The following is a 21655-nucleotide window of genomic DNA, read 5'->3' as shown; positions in this document are numbered from 1 at the left end:
GACAATGGAACAAAAAGCAAAGCAGAAACAAACAATGCCTGGATGAAATACTGGGCTCATAGATAAGGAGGGGGTTCGATAGATCATTGCACGTGTATCAACGTGAAGCTCACTCAGAGCAGAATTGGCCTCTAAGGGCAAAATGTACTCCTGGGGTCCAATGGGCACCTGCCATGCTTGCTTTGTAATTTATTTGTTCAGAGGAGTGTACAAGAAAAAATACAAAAATAGAAAAACTACTCCAATGCTTATAAATTCCTTTTTTTATTATGACACTTCATGATACAAGCAAAATGCTGTATCAAAGTCAGACATGTGAGTCCAAAGATTTTGAAAATACATTTGATTAGGCTAGTATTCAGCACCTGGAAATGAAGCGTTACCTGAGCAATTGAACATAATGGAATAAAGTGTAAAGTGTTAACATCCTTTCTTTTGCAGCTTATATACTTTTGATATGCGATTTCTTGACAAGCCCGTAGTGGTTCATATGGATCATGTGTCTGCAGTCCTTGATGTGGATTACTCTCCTACTGGGAAAGAATTTGTGTCTGCCAGCTTTGATAAATCTATTCGCATTTTTCCAGTAGACAAAGGTCACAGCAGGTCAGTGATTTTACAAATAGGCTTCTCTTGGGACACCCTCCTCCTTTCCCACCATTCTTAATGCTCTCATAAACTTATTTAATGTGTGTATTATCTTGAGGAAGGATATATCCTCCTACCAGTAGTTGTTTGTTGCTTGCACTGAAAAAATAATAATTCACAGCTGTTGAATTTCCAGTTGAATTGTCCAGTATTTCAGTACTTCCTATTCGTTAGAATGTATATTGAATTTACAAACTAAAATTGATTGGGTTCTAAATGCTACTTTAGACTAGTTTAATGACAGGCTCACTCAGTGGGATTTTTGCTTTTGCAAATCCACTCTTTCAAGAATCTTGTGTCATGTATAATGGTGAGCTGCTCAAGAAACAAGTCACTTTTCTCTGCGTGGAGTGACCTTATTTCTTATGTTATCTGTCAAATTCTCCTGTGGGGCTGGGGGAGGTCAACATCTGACCCTCTGGCAGGATCCACTTCCCTACCCCTACTTATATAAAGTAGCTCTGTTTTCCTTCAGAATAGAGCTTTGCTTCTCAGGAGTTCAAGATACTATAAAAATACATAATTAAAGGAAACAGTTACAGTATTGACAGACTGTGTTGAGACACAGTAAAGTCATTCAAACTCAGAAAATAATGTGTATGTGTATTAGTTGACTTCCAGGATCCACATAACCTCTTTAATGAGATCGTTTAAAAAAACATGAGTTTTGCATAGAAGTAATATTTTACTTATCAAAGGCACATTGCTGAAGTTATTTGTCTAATCCAGGAGGCTTCTTTCACAGTCCCAAGGGCTCATAAGCCATGGCATATTTTGTGTTCCTAATTAAGCCCTGAATGTGAAACTTGAGAAGACGGAAGAAATAAGAGATACTCTGTTTATTAAGTTCATTAAAAGCCCTTGGCAAATGAACCAGATGTTTGTGTGATTAAATGAAAGAATCAAGTTATTCACCCATATGCTATTGTATTGCTCTTGTCCTCAGAAGAGTGATTTTTCAAAACCTGTGACAGAAGCAAAAGGCACAAATAAAATATTTTTTTTAAAAAAGAAAGGGTTAGGTGAAAGAAGCATCTGAAATTGCATACAATTATTTTCTTCCAGAGATCAATAAGGAGAGTAGAAGGCACCAATAAAGGCCTTTTCTGTACTTTTATCAGAATGGCATGACAGCTGTGAAATATGTCATGAAGTTAATGATCTAATATGTTCAGGAGTGATTGGACCATTCTTTAAAAAACTAATAATTTAAGCAAATGGGAGACTTGCTCTTTAGTTACTCTCTTTTGTCTACATAATATATGAAAAACAGTTAATCTCAATAAATTGAATTTGTTGGTTGTTATCATACTATAACCTTATTTTATGTGTGCACAGCTCAAGACTCATGGGGCTCTGGCTTGGTTGTGAGGTCCTCCTAAACTCATATATAAGCATGCCCATATGAACATACTTCTTTTCAGGCAAACCTCACTGAAAATATTGGGTGAGATTCAGTATAGCAGAAGAGGGTATCCACTACAACCCCCTGTGCACCCCCAAAATCTGCTCTGGTGCTTTTGGGAGACTCCTCTTGGGCAGTTTTTTTGGGGCATGCAGGGACTGGAAGGGGAGAAGAGAAACCACAAGTCCAATTACACAAGCAGGTTTCCATCAACTAGAGGATGAATATTGTTTGATGTTGCCCACTGTTTATAGTTGAAACTATAAGCACCAATTAAAATTATATAACACTATATGATATCAATCTGTATAATAAAATGGCCAAGACATACTTCAAAACTGCATCTCCCTTCACCTCAGAGCAAGATTGTTTTTTTAGTAGCCCTGTGGTGGCAGTGAATAATAAAATAAAGCTATGAATATGTATTCATGATTGTAATGTGCTTTGGTTGTATTCCGATCTTAATTGAAAACAAATTAGACTACTGGGGACATAAGCAAAGTCTCCATGTAAGTAGTAATTATCATCTATAGCTGTTCTATGTCTTATGTATTTATTTTTAAACAGTAGACTTGAATGAAGAAAAAATATAGGTTACAATAAATAATATAACCAAATGAAAATAATTGTAAATTGTACATAGTTGTTAAATAATTACAAGATGGGTACTCTGTGCCTTTGTAAATATTTTAGAGTATAATTTAAATCAGAACAGAGTACTTGCTCTAATTTAAGGCGTTATATCGAAGAGTGGAACTCATTTTGCGTAACATTGCTTTTGCAGCTCCTTTTTTCTCTCCCACAAAAAGCTATTCCTGTGGATTGAGGGACCCTTTGGAATAATGTTGCTGCTGCTTGTTGTTGTTAATTATTATTATTATTATTATTATTTATTGAATTGTCTTACACACGTTTCAAGCCAATGTGCAAGATACAAGAAAAGAACTGTTAAAAAACCTCAGTTAAAACCAAAAGAGAAAACACCAGCAGATATATATTTTAAAAATACAAATCAGATACCTTAGCAGAGACGCATTCATCCAGCTTGGAATGCCTGTTGGAGAAAAAATGTTCACAGTATCATCTAGGTTTCATCAAGATAGTCTCTGCTGAGTTTCATCTTTGCTGCCACAAGCCAAACTGGTCATGTGACTTTCAATGACATATGTTTCAGGGTTTTTTTGCACTTAAGCAGAACTACAACCAAGCAGGTGTTGACTGAGTTTCTGACTGAATGTCAAAAGCTGATCTATATAGCAGCTTCAACGCCTGGTATTGCCAACTGCACACCTAGTTAATGGAAGCTTAGCCGATAGTTACCCCCCCCCCCCCAAAAAAAAAATCAGTTTGGTCTTCCATGTGCTCAGAGTCATGAGAACAGGCTAGAAGTTGTCATTATTAGCACAGAGGTGATTCGCATGACCACTGTTTATCTCATCTGTGTATTCTGGTAACAGACATCTTTCTTGAGGTGTTGGGTAAGAGCCCCAGAGATCATTATTTTTGAGTCTTTTGTATGCAGTTAGTAATTTCTGAGGATTTAGGTGGTGCTACATATTGTTTAATTTGTCTGCAGTACACATTGTATACGTTAAAAATAAACTTATTGGTCCCTTTTATGAATAAAAAATAACACTTTCCAGTGTTGAAAGGAAAATGCATGATGAAAGAAAACATCAATATAAATGTTCCAATTTAATAGGTGTTTTTGTTTGTTTGTTTTAGAGAAGTCTATCATACAAAGCGAATGCAGCATGTCATTACTGTTAAATGGACATCTGACAACAAATATATCTTGTGTGGCTCTGATGAAATGAACATTCGTTTGTGGAAAGCTAATGCTTCTGAAAAACTTGGTGTGGTAAGTAAATTCAAATTATATTTTTTTAAAGTGAATTAAGGTGACTAAAATATATTTTTGTATTTAAAATGCTGATCTTTAATTTGGCTTAGTTGTATGCATGATAATCTTTCATTGCAACTGGCCTGCCTTGAGTTTGCTCATTTTCTTTATTATGGTATATATTTCTATCAATTGAATATAACTGTTCAGTGGCTCGGTTCACATGTACTGCTAAGAGCAAACAATGTGTTAGCATGAGGCCGTGGGTTCTCAGAGAGGTTATTGCTGCCACTGCAGTCCTCTCCCATTTCCACGGCAGTACCTGGGGCTCCTGTTCTTTGTTTTCTCCAGATTGTCTCCTCCAGATTTGTCAGGAGCGAGACAAATGATAAGCCTGAGTTTTTTATGACACATTAAATCAGACTGGTTTAGCACTGGCTAATGCAGCAGTAGGACTGGGGGGAGGAGCGCAGAAGTAGCTCTTTGGCTAAATGCTCTTTGAGAGTACAGTTGATCATTCAGCTCCATGCTCATGTGATACTGCCAAAGATTAAGCTTTTGAAGAAAAAAAATGCAATAATATTTAATGCATAGGAAGTGTCATGTAGGCTAAACCTTATTTATAAAAAAAGAAACCAATATGAATAAGAGCTTCTCCATCATTGCAGAATTCTCTGTCAGAGATGCACTGCACAATTTTACTTGACATTTGGATTAGACCTAAATACACTGCTTAGGTTGTGGCTTTCATAGTTGATGAGTGTTTATTTGACTGGTAGTTGTACTTTGACACTGAGGCTGCTCAAGTATTCATCATTTCTGACATTCATGTTTTCTTTGCTTCATTAATGTATTTGGCGTTGAACTCATTACGTAAAATCAGTGGAACACTCTAGCAAGAACAGCATCTCTGCAGGAGCCAGAGGCGCTTACCCTGTCTACACTCCACTGACGATTAAGCCTATGATATTCTGGGTAACTGTGGTGGAGATAAGTGACATCTAGTTGTTACAGCTGCAGGAGAGTGTTCTTTAAAAAGGACTGTGCTGCTTTCCAAAATAGAAACTTTACGTTTCTGCATCTATGTAATGCAGACTTTGTGAAAGCAAATCTGCTTTTACATTGCAAAAGTTGTACGCAATTGAATAAGTTACATGAGATGGGTATTTTAAATATCTAATGCGGTGCACCTGATACAATTTAGACACGCTGCACGCTAATCTTGGGTATCTTCTTCACAAAGAGAAAGCTACAGTTGTGGTCATGATAATGTAAATGAACTAGTAATTAGAAATATTCACTCATTGTAATGTTTTGTAGAACTCTCTTGGATTGTATAACAATTAGTATGGGGTTTAGTAACTCAATGAGCTTTTATAGCCCAGTCCTTTTGAGCTTCTGTCTGAAGTAGTAGCATATAGGCACAAATATAATATTTGAAGTGCTAGTGTGAGGCCTTTGCTTCTGCCTTTGCTATATAATAACAGGAATCATCTTTAATCTTGGATCATAGTCTCACAAGCCCAGGACAGCCCTCAAAGCTGATGCTTTGGAGGAATTTAGTCTGGCCTGTTTGTGCTAACAAGAGCAAGTTGTCAATATGCATTGAACTGAGGTTAGGGAGGTGATGATACAATTGTGCATTTGCTTTAAAAAAAAGAAATATTGAGATTTCTGTTCTAGGTGTTTATAACATGATGGGGCTATGAACATAATGTGAATATCAGGTGCAGTTCATGCCTAATCCTGAGACATGCCCCTGGCTTCTGCTCTACTGCCATTTTGTGAAAATTCATGCTATATTTTATATTATACTGACCTTTGTATGAATGCCTCTCATCATGGATGTTACCCTGTCACTTCCTCCTATTCCAAGCTCCCTTCCCTCTCCTCCCCTTCCTGATTTTGCACACATTCACCTACGCAGTAATTCAGGAGTGCTGTGCATATAAACTCACAATATTGTTTTTGTCTGCAGAAGGAGCAGGGTTCTATCAGCAACCATTTTTTAAAGTAATTGCCTTTAATTAAAATGAAAGCCTTTTAATTTGGATTGCATTGACAATTTGCACTGCAGGAATGCCTGGAATGTATTGCTGACTAAACAAACTATTATGGGATGTCTTGAGATAATGACCAAGGAAAAATAACGCATGTAATTTGTAAAGGATTACTGTATTTCATTCCTGTAAATGTCTGCTAACATTGATTCAATTTAATATTTTATATTTGAGAGCTAAGACAACTCCAGCTGGATATTTGTATCAAATGTTTTCCTCTAGAGCCCCAAAAGGTGACTTTCTTTATTCGTGTATGTTGGTGAAATCATTAGGGGTTTGGCATCAAGATGCTTAGGTTTTGACTCTATAGGTGAACAACCCGCCTCCCATTAATTCACTAGACCCTTTTATAGATATAGAAGGGAAAAAATCAAGGTGTCCAGGAAGAGAGGCTAATTGAAACCGTCCTACTCAATAAAATAAGCTATCCCTAACTAAGCAGCTGAGTAGAATGGGCTTCTGCTTCCTTGCTTCCAGCAAAAAATTATTCCTACTCTAAAACACTGGAGGGATGAAATTCTGCGTAGATTGCCAGTAAAGTGATAACAAATAGGCAGCCATTTTATAAAGTATGGCAAACTTAAATAATAAATATGTAAGTTCTTGCGTCAACTTCAGGTGCAAGTATTTATCCATTTGTGATTGGATCCAAAGGTGACCTTCGTAGATGGACTTTGCTCCAGTTGTGGTACCTGCTAACAAAATTGGGCAGAATGTGACTTCTAGTTATTTCCCCTGCAACTTTCTATCCACATCATCTCTCACACTGAAGAGGGTTCTTCAACCCTCTGGGGCAAAATTTCAGGCGGAAGGGGGGGATCTGTAAAAATCACCTCCTCTCCCCACTCCTTCCATTAGTGGGTGCTGTGAGTGGAACTCTCCTCACAGGGTTATTGGAGCCCTAAGATGCCTGCTGAAAAATCCAAAGAAAAAATAGGTCATGTTAATGCTTGCATTGGACTGAGCAACTTGGGGATGGTAGCTAGTATGTAAGTAGGATGGGTTCCCAGAATGGTTTTAGGTAGCACTTTTAAGCAGACTTACTTGAAAACAAGTTCTACTAGTTCTTGGTTTTTCTGAGCGTCCAATAAGCTTTGACTACATTTTTGCCCATTTCTGTTCCACTGCTATTAGAACGAACTATTTATTTATTGGATTTCTATACCGCCTTTTTGCCTAGGCACACCAGGAGTTTTACAGTTACACAGTTTTGCCACTCACTCATCTGCAGTTAAAAATGAAGCATGAACAGCCCCTTTCCTCCAGCTCCCCTCCTTCCTTCTCACGAGGCAAATTATGTTTTTTGGCAAATGGCAGGGAGGGGGTAGTTTGCCTGGCATAGGCCCTGATGGTATCTCTGCTTCCCTCTGAAATACACAATTAATCCACTACAGGGACTACTTCATATTTGCTGCCTCTTCTAATGGGCAGGGTGATTGCAGTTAATTGGAGGGTTATTTAACATGTGATGTTTTATTCCTTCTTACTACTCTTTCTGTTCCCTCAACCTGAATAGTCCACTTGTGGGGGATGGGAGAAGAATACACAGTTTCTAGTACATCTTTTAAAGAATCCAGATTCTTTTTCTCTCATGCTTGCACAGTGTGGATTGCACAATTTTAGCTGATATTTGCCAGGTTCTTAGAGATCTGGCAGTGACAGTTTTGTACCTGTTAGCAGACACACGGGAACCAACAATACTTCTTGTGGAATTGCACACTTCTAAAACTGTTCTGTCTTGCTTTATGGAATAAGTCATCTTTACTACCTGCTCAGTTTTAACACAAGGGTCTGTTTCTGTAGCTTCTTCCTCGGGAAAAAGCAGCTATGAACTACAATGAGAAATTGAAAGAGAAATTCCAGCACCACCCTCAAATCAAACGTATAAGTCGCCATCGACACTTGCCAAAGATGATCTACAGCCAGGCCAGAGAGCAACGCATCATGAAAGAAGCTCGTCGGCGAAAGTATGTTACTTCTTAACTTTACCTTGTTAAATTACATGTTATATTGGGCCATTCTTTCAGTTAGCCCAGCAACACTTTTGAATAGATTTAGAGGAAACTTGCTAACTTGAAGAGCAGTTTAGTTTACTCTTTTCTATTGAAATTTTACCAAAATGAAAGAAATCTGTACAGGAGTCTATTGGCAAGCTTTAATTATTTTAGTTGGACTAGATGATGTATTGGTTCTTGCAAATGATTCGGTAACATTTATTTGTTAATTTAAGCAATTAGATTGCATGAGGCAATGGGGTAGAAGGGGAAGGCAAAGTGGTGGTAAATACTCACGTTCAAGAGAAAAGGAACAGGTGGTTTCTTCATGGAACAAAATAGACGATCCTTAGAAATATTTTGAACACTATAAAATACATTATTCAGTTTTGTTTTAATTGAATCTGTTGCCTAAAAGAAGCAACTCAAAATGAGTTTCTGCCCAAGTTTATGATCTAGCAGCCATTTAGTGATTTTCCAAATACAGTAGGGCATTTTCAGTATATTGTTTTTTAGAAGCAATGTAGAGTATGGTCAGTTAAGTAATTTGTTTTTTTAAAAAATAAAATTATACCCCTTGTGGCTGAAATAATCTAATTTTGATGTTTCTTATTTTAGGGAAATGAATCGCCGGAAACATAGCAAGCCTGGATCTGTACCGCTTGTGTCAGAGAAGAAGAAACACATTGTAGCTGTAGTGAAATAATAGTTTATATAATGCCTGTTTTATTGGTTGAATTCTTAAAGACAATGTGCACATCCTTTTACTTTTACTTTTTAAACGTCTCCATTACTATTGTAATGTTTGGATTTTGCATTAAAAAGGCATTTAAAATTTTATATCTAGATATGCTACTTGATATAGTTTAGGTTAATTTTGTGACCTAAACTATATCAGTAGCATATCTAGATATTCTGTTGTACCTTCTGTCAATCCAATTTTGTGTCACCTGAAAAAGAGACACAGTGTTGTATCCACTGCCAAAAAGGATGAACAACTTCACTATGCAACAAACAGCTTTCCCTTTACTAGAGACTACATAAGCATTCGACATGTAATTTCTAAAATCCTATGAAGAGTTCTTCATAGGCTAGATAATTTAGGAAGTGTTATGACACTTGCCTGTGTTTCCTTACTGCACCCACCAACATAATTGGGCAGTTGTCAATATGTGATATTAAAACAAAGATTTGTGTTGAATAGTACCGTATTTTTCGCACGATTGGATGCACCTATTTTTTTGGGGGGGGGGAATAAAGGGGGAAAAAATTCCCTTTATTTCCCCCCCAAAAGCAGGTCAGGGAAACCGAACCAGGTCGAGGAACAGCGGGATAGTGGCGCTGCGCCTCCCTGCTGTCCCCCGAGCTTGTGTCGCTGGCTGATGTCTGCCTGGCACGCGGGGCGCTCTGCTTCAGCGGGCCCCACCCGCCAGGCAGCAGGCTGCTATCCGCAGCATGGGGAGCCCTGCGGGGAACTCCTGCAGGGCTCCGCACGCTGCGGATCTGTGCCTGGCGCGAGTGGCGCTCTGCTTCTGGGCGCCCCACCCGCCGGGCGGCAGGCTGCTATCCGCAGCGTGGGGAGCCCTGCGGGGAACTCCTGCAGGGCTCCCCACGCTGCGGATGTCTGCCTGCCGCGAGGGGCGCTCTGCTTCAGGGCGCCCCACCCGCCGGGCAGCAGGCTGCTATCCGCACCGTGGGGAGCCCTGCGGGGAACTCCTGCAGGGCTCCCCACGCTGCGGATGTGTTCCCGAAGCGCCAGGCGCTCTGCTTTCAGGGTGCCCGACACTCTGGGCGGCAGGCTGCTATCCGCAGCGTGGGGAGCCCTGCGGGGAACTCCTGCAGGGCTCCGCACGCTGCGGATCTGTGCCCGGCGCGAGTGGTGCTCTGCTTTCAGGGTGCCCGACACTCTGGGCGGCAGGCTGCTATCCGCAGCGTGGGGAGCCCTGCGGGGAACTCCTGCAGGGCTCCCCACGCTGCGGATGTCTGCCTGCCGCGAGGGGCGCTCTGCTTCAGGGCGCCCCACCCGCCGGGCGGCAGGCTGCTATCCGCACCGTGGGGAGCCCTGCGGGGAACTCCTGCAGGGCTCCCCACGCTGCGGATGTGTTCCCGAAGCGCCAGGCGCTCTGCTTTCAGGGTGCCGGACACTCTGGGCGGCAGGCTGCTATCCGCAGCGTGGGGAGCCCTGCGGGGAACTCCAGTCTGGTATGGAGGTGTAAGATCAGATCCCTGCTCTGCTTTGGAAATGGGCAGAATGGAGGAGAGGGTGTGAAATGAAGTACATATTGAGTCTACTTAACTATGCAAAAGAAAGCTAACTTCATGTTTACTGTGTGATTCATTTGTTGCCCTCTCAATTTGTTACCTGAGCTATAGCAGCATAGTTCATCATTAAGTGGCCAGATAGAATTGGCTCTAAGCTCATTGTTGTAGAGATCAATTAAATCAACTAGAAATTTTGTTTATTATAAATTAAGAGTATTATACTAATGGCTTTTCAAGAAAGATGTGAGAGAAGCCGTGGTTTTGTTTACACTCTTGCAGCTCTTCAGTTTCGGCGTGAGATATTTAGAAAATGTAAAGACTATTTTTCAGTCACAGCCATGTTGAAAGCAGAAAAAACTGGGGAGAAGCAAATAAGTTAAATCATTTAACAGATTCTTTTTTGTAGAGGGAGAAGTAAATTGGGAGTTTCCTTCCTTAAAGTGTTTAGCGATAAGTCTTCCTTGATTTGGCTCACATGTTCAGCTTTTAAGTACTGTAAATAGCCTGCACGCAATAGACTTCACCACTTGCAAGATGTGATGTGAGGATAGTTTAAAGTAGATTGTGAAGAACTTTAGAAAGTATTGTGGTGGAATGTCTGTGTGGAATTGAAAACCTATAAAGATACTTCAAAATAAAATCCAGGAGCAGGACCCAGTAAAAATTCTGCCCTACTCAGATTTTTCTTGAAAAATTCACATAGACTATTTGTGATGTCCTCCATAGGAATAATTCAGTAAGTACTCCTGAGACAGAAAGTACTGATCCCATATTGTTGCATCTCCAAGTAATGCTGGAAAAGAAACTGAAACACTTGAAGAAGCTCTGCCAATAAGTGAAATCAGTGGGAAATGGACCAGTAGACTGACTTCATTTAAGGCAGACTTTGTTTCTGTGATTTCTGCAATAATTTAAACCGTCTGGGGGGCATCGATTGATACTAAACTGGCCAAACATTTACTAACAGTTGCCTTGTTTTCTGCTTGTAGTTATGGCTCACAAAATATTTGTGCAGTTTCCTCCGCAAATTATCATCAAGCCCTGTGGTGATGGCCTGGAACTTTGCATTGTGTGTGCTATTCATTACCTACTTGCAGTTCTATCAGTTGCTACTTATTCCCTGTGTCGAGTCATAGTGAGCTATAATCGGCTTCTCTAGGAGAAGTGTTTCTAATTGTGGGATTGGGTTAACGATCTGTATCTGAGCCTTCAGCAAGGAGCTTCTTGCATCTTAAGTGACAGGAGTAGGATCAGCATGGTCCTAAGTGCTAATTTTTCTGAAGAGAGCCTAATGGGTGCAGAGCTCTGCAGAGGATTTTATCCATAGGAACAGAAGATCTGAAGAAGGAAGGGGACGTTGACCATAGGAAAATGCTGCATCGTAGATGAGATAGAAGTAGCACATCAGCAAATTTCTTTACCAGACTCTGTTGATGACAGGAAATGATTTCTCATGCCATAAGCATTCAGGACATAATAAGCCAAAATTATTTTTCCTACAAAGCAAGTAATCTAGTTTTTAAAATTGAAGGAGAAACATTTAATTGGTACAGCTGGATAAATAAAGGTGTATTTATAGATAAGCTATTTGAGGAATAGAGCCTGTTGGGTTTTTTTGAACTTGCTAAGGCAAAATTTTAACCTTTGTGAGCAAATCCATGGACAATATTTGCAGCTGCATCTTTTTGCAATAGAGTATTTGCAATCAGAAAATACTGAGATGTTTCTGATAAACCCGTGTTTCAAAATAATCCTTCTCTTTCTGGTTGTCTCTGAAGCTCCAAAAACATCAGCAAAAAAAGCATAGAGTAAATAACTGCATTAAAATGGCAATCTCAAAATGTAGAACAAAATGGCATGCATTTGTTGGGAAAGTTTATGTAAAGTATCTCTTTTTCAAATATTTTATTCAAATATATGAAAGTAAAAGGATTTCCCAGTATAATATACACGTTTGGGGGTTTTGTTTATTGTTTTGCATTTTTTGCTCTGCCCGTGTTTACCTCTGGCCACACACATCACTGGTATGTGGCCCCCAGAAGGGTTCCCATGAGGTAATGTGGCCATTGGGCTGGAAAAGTTCCCCCATGCCTGGCTTGATTTATTTGAACAGCATATAATGTGACCCCAGGGAAGTGCCTCTATACACACACACACCATAGTTAACATTTCTTGGTGTTTCTGGTTTCTGAAGAAAACCATAGTCAAAACAAAAAAATTCCTTCCAGTAGCACCTTAAAGACCAACTAAGTCAGTTCTTGGTATGAGCTTTCGTGTGCATGCACACTTCTTCAGATACACCTTTAAGGTGCTACTGGAAGGATTTTTTTTGTTTTGACTATGGCAGACCAACACGGCTACCTATCTGTAACTGAAGAAAACCATGTAAGTCTGAATCAACTTTATGGTCAATGCTGCCCTTTTGCTCTGGGCTGAGAGAATAATCAGAGCAAACTCACTTCAATAAAATGAGAATTAGCAAACTTACAGGAACATGACTAAAGTGGTGCTCTTCAAAGTGCCAAAGCTCAGATTACAGGAATTCATCATATCCATGAATCAGATAGCATTGGTCTTGCAGTGTAATTCTACCTAAATTATGTTTGTCAGTTGAGAATGCCAAATTAAATGCTGTTTTGTCAAAATTTATTGCTGCTGTTGGGAAACTGCTTTGATGACATGACAACCCCTCTTGAGAGAGGAGGAAGAGACTGCTTGAACCATTCCTGTTATTGTGAAAAGATGGGGCAAAGTGAGTTAAGACACCAATGGCTGAAAGATTTCTACCTGCTGCACTGCACTGGTGAGAGAGATTACATTATACAAAGGCAAAATCCCAGAGGAATGTCTCTTGTATGAATTCCATAGACATGAATGGGAATTAACTTTTTAATATTTTTTGAATAACATATAAGGCAACAAATACAAACATTTGCTGGTTGGGAAGAGAAGAGACAGCAAGCTTGATTATTGTGTTCTTTCTTCACTGGTGCGGATGAAAGGACAAAAATGTGCATTGAATACTTTATCAATGGTTTGGGACCAGGATATATCAGAAACGGCATACTCCCGCCGTCCTCAGCATAAGCCTGTCAGGACCTTCAACACTATTCATATCTGCATAGTATCACCAAGTAGAACTGTTTAGGATATTGAGAGATAATTTGAGTTTTGCCATTGCCAGGTTTGAAGGGGCCATTGGCAAATGCCCATCTGGTTCATATATCAGTGAAAATCTCCGGTACCAAAAACGTAATTCCAGGCGTTGGGGGAAATTAAAATGGCAGCATCACCATCTGATTGCAAAATAGTTCATTTTCTAGCATAGACATTCTGTTTCATAGAAATAATGGGATTTTGCTAAGGGAAGTTTAGAGTTTGTTAATCCTCTAATGAACAGTTCTCAATGTGTTAATTTATTTGTACTCGGTGCACAGGGAGGTTTTCCATTAATGCACACTTTCAGTTGGAACTCATCCAGGTACCGTAGGTATTAATAACACCATGGACGAAAACTATAAGCAAGGTAAAAAGGACAGAACATAATTATTGGAACAATGAGGGTTGTATGTGTTGAGAGAAAGAAAGGAGGGCTTCTGAAACACTGGTAATTTCTATACATAATACACTTGAAGCCAAGGTTTCTGCATACATGCCAAAAACGCAAATACTCCGAAACCCTGTGTGAGCATCCCAGGATTTCTGGAACTGGCATGCTGGCTCCAGAATCCCCAGAATGCTCTTTCGAGATCTCTCAGGGCTGTCCCAAGTTCCCATGAAATCTTGCAGAAGCATCACAGACCTGGAGAGAGACAGTGTGGTGGTGTGGTTAAGAGCAGTAGACTCGTGATCTGATGAACCGTCTCCGCTCCTCCACTTGCAGCTGCTGGGTGACCTTGGGCTAGTCACAGTTCTTTGAAGTCTCTCAGCCTCACTCACCTCAGAGTTTTTGTTGTGGGGGAGGAAGGGAAAGGAGAATGTTAACTCCTTTGGGTAGTGATAAAGCAGGATATCAAAACCAAACTCCTCTTCTTGCTTCGGAAGCAAAGCTGAGAGCTTAAAAACTCTTTCTATTCCGGGAAAATCCAGTACAAAAAGAGTTTTTAAACTGTGCCTTGGTTCCTAAGCAAGGCCCACTCCTCATGCTGGCTTAATTTACAGGATGTCAACCAGCTAGCATTCAGTCATGTATTGCTGAAATTGCAGAAGTTACATGTACATAAGATGTGATCGTACTGTATAATATTATGGTACCAGATTAGCCTGCATCTCTCTCTTGTGGGAATATGGTTGGTTTACCTATAGGGAAAATGGGCGCACGGGTAGAAATGTACTACAGCATGACCTTTTGACAGGGCAGGCTGTGTTAAGCATGATCAGCGCGTGGACACCCCATGCTGGCCTGTGATTGGTCTACACAGCCTGCCCTGATAGTGGTGTGATTTTCCTTATATGGCATTGTCTTTTACTGTTGAGTTGATACAATGTTCTGTGAAAAAATAAAATGCTAGGCCGCAGCAGTTTGAGCATGCTCAGGGCCTGATCAGTTCTGTTCAGCTCAGTTCAGCTCAGTTGTTGCTGGCTAGGCCTATTCAATATATCATTGGTGTGAGGCTGATTTATTTCTTATGGCGAGCAGGCCCTCGTCACTCTCTATGTGCACACAAAACCCCATTATCTTACAGACATGTTCACAAAAGTATTACTTTGGGCATCTTTACACAGGGGGTTATTGCAGTGGGCACAGTTACTTTAGGAACACAGTATTGTCTTGCTTTGGTGAGAAAATTAGCGAGTAAATGGCAATATAAACAAATGTAGTTTATTTTCATTTGGCATGTGTATTGGCATACATTTGAGTGAAATGGCTTTTGTCTTGAACCAACCATGCATAGATGTAGAATAGCAAGATGGTTAGCCGTTACAAATTATATAGGCTATCCACATTCACGTTGTCAGGACTATAAGCTTAAATAATTGCTGTTGCAGAGAGAGAGAGTGCTTTATACGGAATAGAGTAGGGCACTAGAGGACCAGGCAAAATTGCAGCCTACATGCACCAGAAGAGAAAGCTCAAATGCAAATGACTATGGTTTGGAGTAATGCGTAGGTTCAGAGACAATGTGATGAGGGAAATGAGAAAGGTATAGATAAGAGGAAGGAGTGAGACACTAATAATTACCTGTGCCAAGGAAGGGAGAGTAAAGAGAAAGCATATGCTCACTGCTGAATCCAGACTTCCTGGCAAAGGCTAAACACACCTTGTATGGTGGAGAAACAGGCCTGGGTACCATTGACAGCAAAATATCCAGAAAAAGGGTTTTTAGGCTGAGGTGATGACTGGGTGGACATCCTTGTTAGCTTACCCTTGAAGTAAATCTCACTACCCTGGGTTTCTTAGAATCTTCCTAAGCAGCTGAAGGGGTCCCTAATAAAGTTCCAGAAATATAAAAGCCTTCCTTTTGGGATAACATTGGCTTATGCCTGCTAGGGTCATGACTAATCTGAAGAAAACAACAAGCATGCCTGAGAAGCAGGGAGGGGAGGCAGGTATAAAGGGCTTAGGTTTTGTTCATGCAGGCATCAGTGAGTTGAAGCAGACTTGAAAAAGAGTGGAGATAGTGGGTGGTTGCTGATTTGGTTCCAATAATTTATGTATTTATTTAAAATACTTAAATTATATTAAGTGTTCTTTTAAATTGTTAAGAATTAAAATTTGAAAACCAAATTCCATACTGGTTGATTTCTTAACACTTGTGTGTTTTCTTTAGCACTTGGGACAACCTGGTGATAGTTGCACTGTTTGATTCCAACCAGATGTTAGCATATCATTTCTTTCAAACTGATAGGCATGAAAGTTGTTGGGGATTTGGTTGTGAGGAGCTGAAGGGGTTCATTTAAGCTGAAGTTTCACTAGAGCCTTATTTTGGGGCAGGTTTCGTATACCCAACAATATAATGAAATACCGTAAAGCATGCCCCATGTCACGTGCAGAAAACAGTTCAAACATCATTTAGTGACCACAACTCAGCTAAGAACTCCTAAGGGAGAAATTGAAATTTATAGAATCCAAGCAGCTCTCATTATGGAAATTAAACTCTGAGTATCACTTTGCCAAGATCATTCAACTAGCACAGCTGACTCTTATTCTAAAGCAGTGAGATCAATAGAAAATGGAAGAAGCCCAAAGCAAAAATCCTTTGTAGAATTTAGATCCTCCTTAATGTTTTCAGAAAACTGTTTCAGGTGGCTTTTAGACAGGCACCGTTATTTAGCTGTGGGGATCTTAGAATACAGTGGTACCGGTACCTCGGGTTAAATACGCTTCAGGTTACAGACTCCGATAACCCAGAAATAGTACCTCAGGTTAAGAACTTTGCTTCAGGATGAGAACAGAAATTGTGTGACAGCGGCGGAAGGCCCCATTAGCTAAAGTGGTGCTTCTGGTTAAGAGCAGTTTCAGGTTAAGAACGGACCTCCAGAACGAATTAAGTTCTTAAGCTGAGGTACCACTGTACTGATTTTATTAACAATGTACCAGTGCACTAGTCCAAGTAGGCACAGGCAGGAAGCAAACTATTTTTGTGTCCCTGTGGCTGTGTACTGACTGGTGCCTAGGTATGAGAAGTTAGCCTTCCCTTTTTCCAAGCCACTATCTGAAGCGGGATATGCTGGATTTTGTCCCTTAAGATGGCAGTTCTGTACACTGTGTACTCTGTATAATGATATGTGCATGGTGTTATTTAACTAAGAGGAAATACCACAGCAGCAGGGTATCACCTACTGACAAAACACTTGTTTTGTCGCAGCCTCTTTATTTATAGATATACAGGTTGGCTTGGGTCAACAAACAGCGTCCAGAAGATGCTATCTTCAGACTGGGAGTAAGAGATCAAGAACCCTGTGCCTCTAGCTATCAATTGCTCACTTAGAAGATGTTAATTATATTGTTACCTGGTAATAAAGTCATCTACAATGACCCACACATTCTAGTAATAGCTAGATCACTTTTTATTAGTTGGAATGGGCTAGTCAAGCAACAGTTTCATTCGTCTTCTCCCTTGTCTATCTGAAGTGACCATACACCAAGAAAACCAAGTCTGCTTTTTCAACAGACAGCAATTGCTTGGCTTCAATTTCATCCCACACTCAATTTGAGAACATAGTCTTTTCCAAGAAATGAGTATCATAGTCCTTGGAAAATATGATATTCTGGGAAGACCATCCTACTTGTTGAGAATACTGTTCATTCATTGCTGTGATAGGGTAGAGGTTTTATTTTCCCTCAAGAAGGAGGTTTTAATTCTCTTACGAAGAAATCCTCACCAGACATAGCCCACTTGGGAAACTACCAGTCTTGAATCTGTTCTTCTTGGACATAGACCAACGGCTGAAGAGCCAGAGGAAAGAGTAATTCTCTCTCAATTTCAAAAGAATACATGGAAGGTAGCTGGTATGTCAGTATAGATGTGTGGTCAGGTACCAGGTGTGTGGGCAATTCCCAGCTAGTTTTTTTAATCTTGTCAGATGTTTGAAGAAGGAAAACCCAAACCAATTACTCATAGATGCTGACAACACAGGAAGACTTGAAAGCACCATATACTGAGTGACAGAGGTCCACTCTGTTATGTCAAAGTCTCTATGTGGCTTTGCTGCCTGGCAACACTACGGAAGACCAAAGATGAAGTCAGGGAAATGCTGCCTGGAGAATCCTGGTACCATATGGACACCAAGGTATTTCTATTGCTAATACTATCCTTGAATGTGATTGTGTTGTATGTACAAATCTGTTGCAAGTCACTTTGAAAGTCTCTATAAAACAGTATATAAGTAAAGCAAAGAAACAAACAAACATCTTAATAAATGTGATCTTCTTGGTCATGGAAAACTATCATGTTTGCCACCAAGACAGTTTGCTCTGATATATATCTAGTTGCTTCCTCCAGTTCTGAAGTTGTGCTAACTCATTTTGAAAGAAGCCCCTAGCATTTCAACCCAGTAGCTAGCTGCTATAGAACTTAATTTACTATAGTTCCTTGGGTGATTGTTCTTTACTTCATGGAAATCAATCAGGCAATAATAAGTTTCTGTTGAATTATTTGAAACAATGTTTAGATTTTTTAGAAGGAGTAAGAAATGAGAAACTGGATTAGATGTTAGCTAATCAATGACCCTAATACACTAAATGCAAATAATGCATATATTGGACAATATACTCTAAGCTGGACACAGACATTTTCAAATTATTTCACAGCTGTTTATTATTATATTACATAGGAAATTATTCCATGTTCAAATTATTCCTAGCTGGACTAGGTGCAAAGCTTTCTGCTTTGGCAATAGTAGAAATAGTAGACATGTGTTGGTCGCTGGTGGGGACCTTCATCTAAGCACAGTCACAGTGGACCTTATTTGTCTTTTTCTCCTACATGTCTCCACCATGACTTTTACGCAGATAGCAGATAGTAAAAAGTTTGATCTAGCATAATACAAATAGAATCTGTTGAATTAATTTTATTTTTGTTATAGGCCATGCAAAGCTGCCATCAATTCACTCACATCCTTGTCCACAGCCAGCCTAAAATATAAAACCATGAATCCAGTACTGTACTTTATACTGCCATTGTGGTGCAAACACAAAGATTATAATCATGGATCCTCATGTCTTTTAAATGGAGGACCTCAATTCCAACCCACTATCAAATTAGAGTTTGTGATCTGCATAGACTCACAGTATACAAATAACACAGTGCTTTGTGACACCTTCTTTTGGGCATAGCAGAAATAGCAGGTTGCATTTCAAAATGTTTACTCCAGCTTTGTAGGTTTTTAATGAGTTACTGTTTTAACCGCTTTTGTCCAGCTGTTTCTAGTGACCATTGTTTGCAGGATTTTTAAAAAATCTATTTTATTGATGGCTTTTAAATTAATTTATGTCATCTTGTACTGTTTCGTATTGGCACTGATCAAAGTTGAGCAACATTTTTTAAAAAAAGAAAAGTAAATGAATTGATGTAACATTCATGGAACTACTGTGGAGCAAAAATCTAGATTGGAAAAAACCTGTTTCAGAGGCACTTTGAACCCTTGAAAGTGTTACATTGAGTGCCAATACTAATAGTTAATATTGCATCATAAAAACCTAAATCTGAGGTACAGATTTTTATGTAGTGTTGAATGCATTAAAAAAAACAATTTTACCAGCTAGTCTCTCAAATAACCAGTTTCCAGGGCATAACTGTATTGAACCGTATCTGAGCTTGTCTATAAACATTTTTTACAACCATCTGGTACAATGTTATGATATGAATGTATTAAGTTAAGAGGCTTCAAATGGTAAGTGTATTTAGGAAGAGCTGGAACTATATATTTTATGATATGTGAAGCATAATTTGTTGTTGGAATGAAAAACCATTCTGTCTGGGAAGTATCATTTCCAAATTCCAGTTTTTGTGACACAGTAATGAAAAGACTCACTAGCATTGTGATTTTTACAATGCAGTGATCTGATATTAGTATAAGTTTAGGAAGTGCTTTCAGCCTTCCCCAGGCTGCTGCCTTCCAGATGTTTTTGGATTACAGACTGGGGCTAGTGATGAGAGCTGTAGTCCAAAACATCAGGAAGGTACTAGGTTCGGGAAAGCTGAGAAAAAAATAACTGTGATACATTTTTTTAAATATTCATTTTATTAAAAATAAAATTAATAACTTATAGGACTTAAATGGGAAAACTATGTGCACCCATTATAGTCTGATCTCTTGATGTGGATTACACACAGAGCACACATTGAATTTGTGTTCTTTATGCTGAAGGGATAAGCCATGGCTACACCGTATGATATGGTTTGATGTAAGGATACATGTAAAACTTACAAGGATCTATGAGGACCCATGCAAAAAGCCAGATGATGTTGGAAAGATTATTTTGGATAGTGTAGGTGAACTGTGATTATATAATGAATTTCAATATTCTATTTAAAAAAGGATACATGATGAGAAGATGTGCTACAAATCTAGGTTCCAGGATCGGTGCACTACAAATGATTAAACTCATTTTTATGAGTTACTGTGTCATCATGAGTACAAATTAAATGGATTTGGAGCATCTAGGATTTTGCATCACAAGGTGGAATTTATAATCCTTATAACGAAGCCCATAGGTACTGATGTGAACTATGATTTGATGGTGGAAAGGGGGTTAATTTTGTGTAAAAAGCACAAGGACTTGAGTCTTGCAACCATCTTTTCGTGCCATAGCAATGTCATTAACATCTGAATCTGTGCTTGTTGTGAAGTCAATATAAGAGCCACAAAGTTTAATATATGGGATCCATTTTTTGTGCCTTAGTGATGCCACAAAGTGCTGGCTCCTTGATTTATACCATGCAGTCTACACAGATGAATGCAAGATTTGGGGAGACCTTCTATAAATAAGTTATGAAAATCCTTCTTTTTGTGCCACAGTGGCAGTACTACAAAGTACTGCATCTGTAATGTTTACAGATGTTTTCCCCTCCCATGGAGACATTATAGTTATCCAACTGAAGGCACAGGTGGCTTCCAAGTGACAAGAGGAGCCGCAAACCTTGCATCTCTCTACATTGTGTTGCCGATTGCCTAGCTCAGCATGGAAGAAGCGAAACCATCCCAAATGGAGCCAGTGACAGGGAAGCTGCCTATGTTCTGCAGTGTGCCCTGTAGCAGTGTGGCCATCCCTTGCCCTCGACCCCATGCCTACATGCCCAAAGGGCTGGCCACAGATGCCCTAAAGCCAAATACCTATGTCCAGGCCCTTATATCCCCTTATTAAATGAATCTAAAATAGCAACCGTTCCTTGGTTATGTAATCCCAAACACAGATTACAGCCCCCACTTTAACCCATAGCCAGCTGCAGCTGTCTGTCCACCCTGTTAGCGCTTCCCCTGCCCCTTGGCCAACTGCCACTCGCTTACATCTCCCTCCATGTGAATGTGGCAGCAGGGCGAGTTGAAGTTACCGAGGGAGCAACAAATCCGCGTTGGGTCCAGACGAGCCAGGAAACTACCTTAGCACATCTCTTTTTCTCCGCGAAGTTGTACCTCTTTCTCCTCAGGGTTCCCCCTGGCTCAGCCATGCTTTTCTTCACCCGAATTTCGGGTGTGTGTGTATGTGGGGGGGGGGGGGGAAGTGGACTCCCTTCTCTTCCATGCCACCTTTTCTCTCCGCGCCTCCATAGCTCGCCAGAAATAACGGCTGAGGCAGGCAGGGCGCTTGTCTGTCACGCTCTCCGCCCCGCCCGCCCGCCCGCTCCCTCACGGCCGTTCGCACGGCCTCCCTGGAGCGGCTAGGCCCAGTCCTCTCAATTGCGCGCGTCCCCGGTGCCACTTGGCTCCTCCCCCTTTTGCCTCGCGTGATTTTTATCGCAGCCATTCGCCTCCTTACCCCCCCCACCCCCGCGCGCCT

The 21655-nt window shown here is 40.1% G+C and overlaps 1 protein-coding gene and 1 long non-coding RNA gene across 3 annotated transcripts in view; one reads left to right on the top strand and one right to left on the bottom strand.

The window, feature by feature from the left end:
* DCAF13 (DDB1 and CUL4 associated factor 13) overlaps nt 1–9156 on the top strand; it is a 22932-nt gene extending 13776 nt beyond the window's left edge. For both annotated transcript variants that reach the window (XM_083749282.1, XM_083749283.1), the window contains exons 8-11: nt 442–606; nt 3779–3914; nt 7760–7923; nt 8569–9156. In XM_083749282.1, coding sequence (XP_083605408.1) covers nt 442–606; nt 3779–3914; nt 7760–7923; nt 8569–8656 — 553 coding nt within the window. In that variant the 3' untranslated portion in view covers nt 8657–9156. The remainder of the gene's footprint in view (nt 1–441; nt 607–3778; nt 3915–7759; nt 7924–8568) is intronic.
* On the bottom strand, nt 1473–21655 carry LOC310849317. The gene is made up of 3 exons (XR_014566847.1): nt 21166–21655; nt 3074–3107; nt 1473–1613 (listed from the first exon to the last, which is right to left on the bottom strand). It is a non-coding gene; the product is annotated as an uncharacterized lncRNA (long non-coding RNA).

Source organism: Podarcis gaigeae, assembly GCF_964106915.1.
Source record: "Podarcis gaigeae genome assembly, chromosome: 7".
NCBI classification, from domain to species: Eukaryota; Metazoa; Chordata; class Lepidosauria; order Squamata; family Lacertidae; genus Podarcis; species Podarcis gaigeae.
The sequence above is the reverse complement of the archived record's forward strand: the minus strand, read 5'-3'. Positions and strand labels throughout refer to the sequence as shown.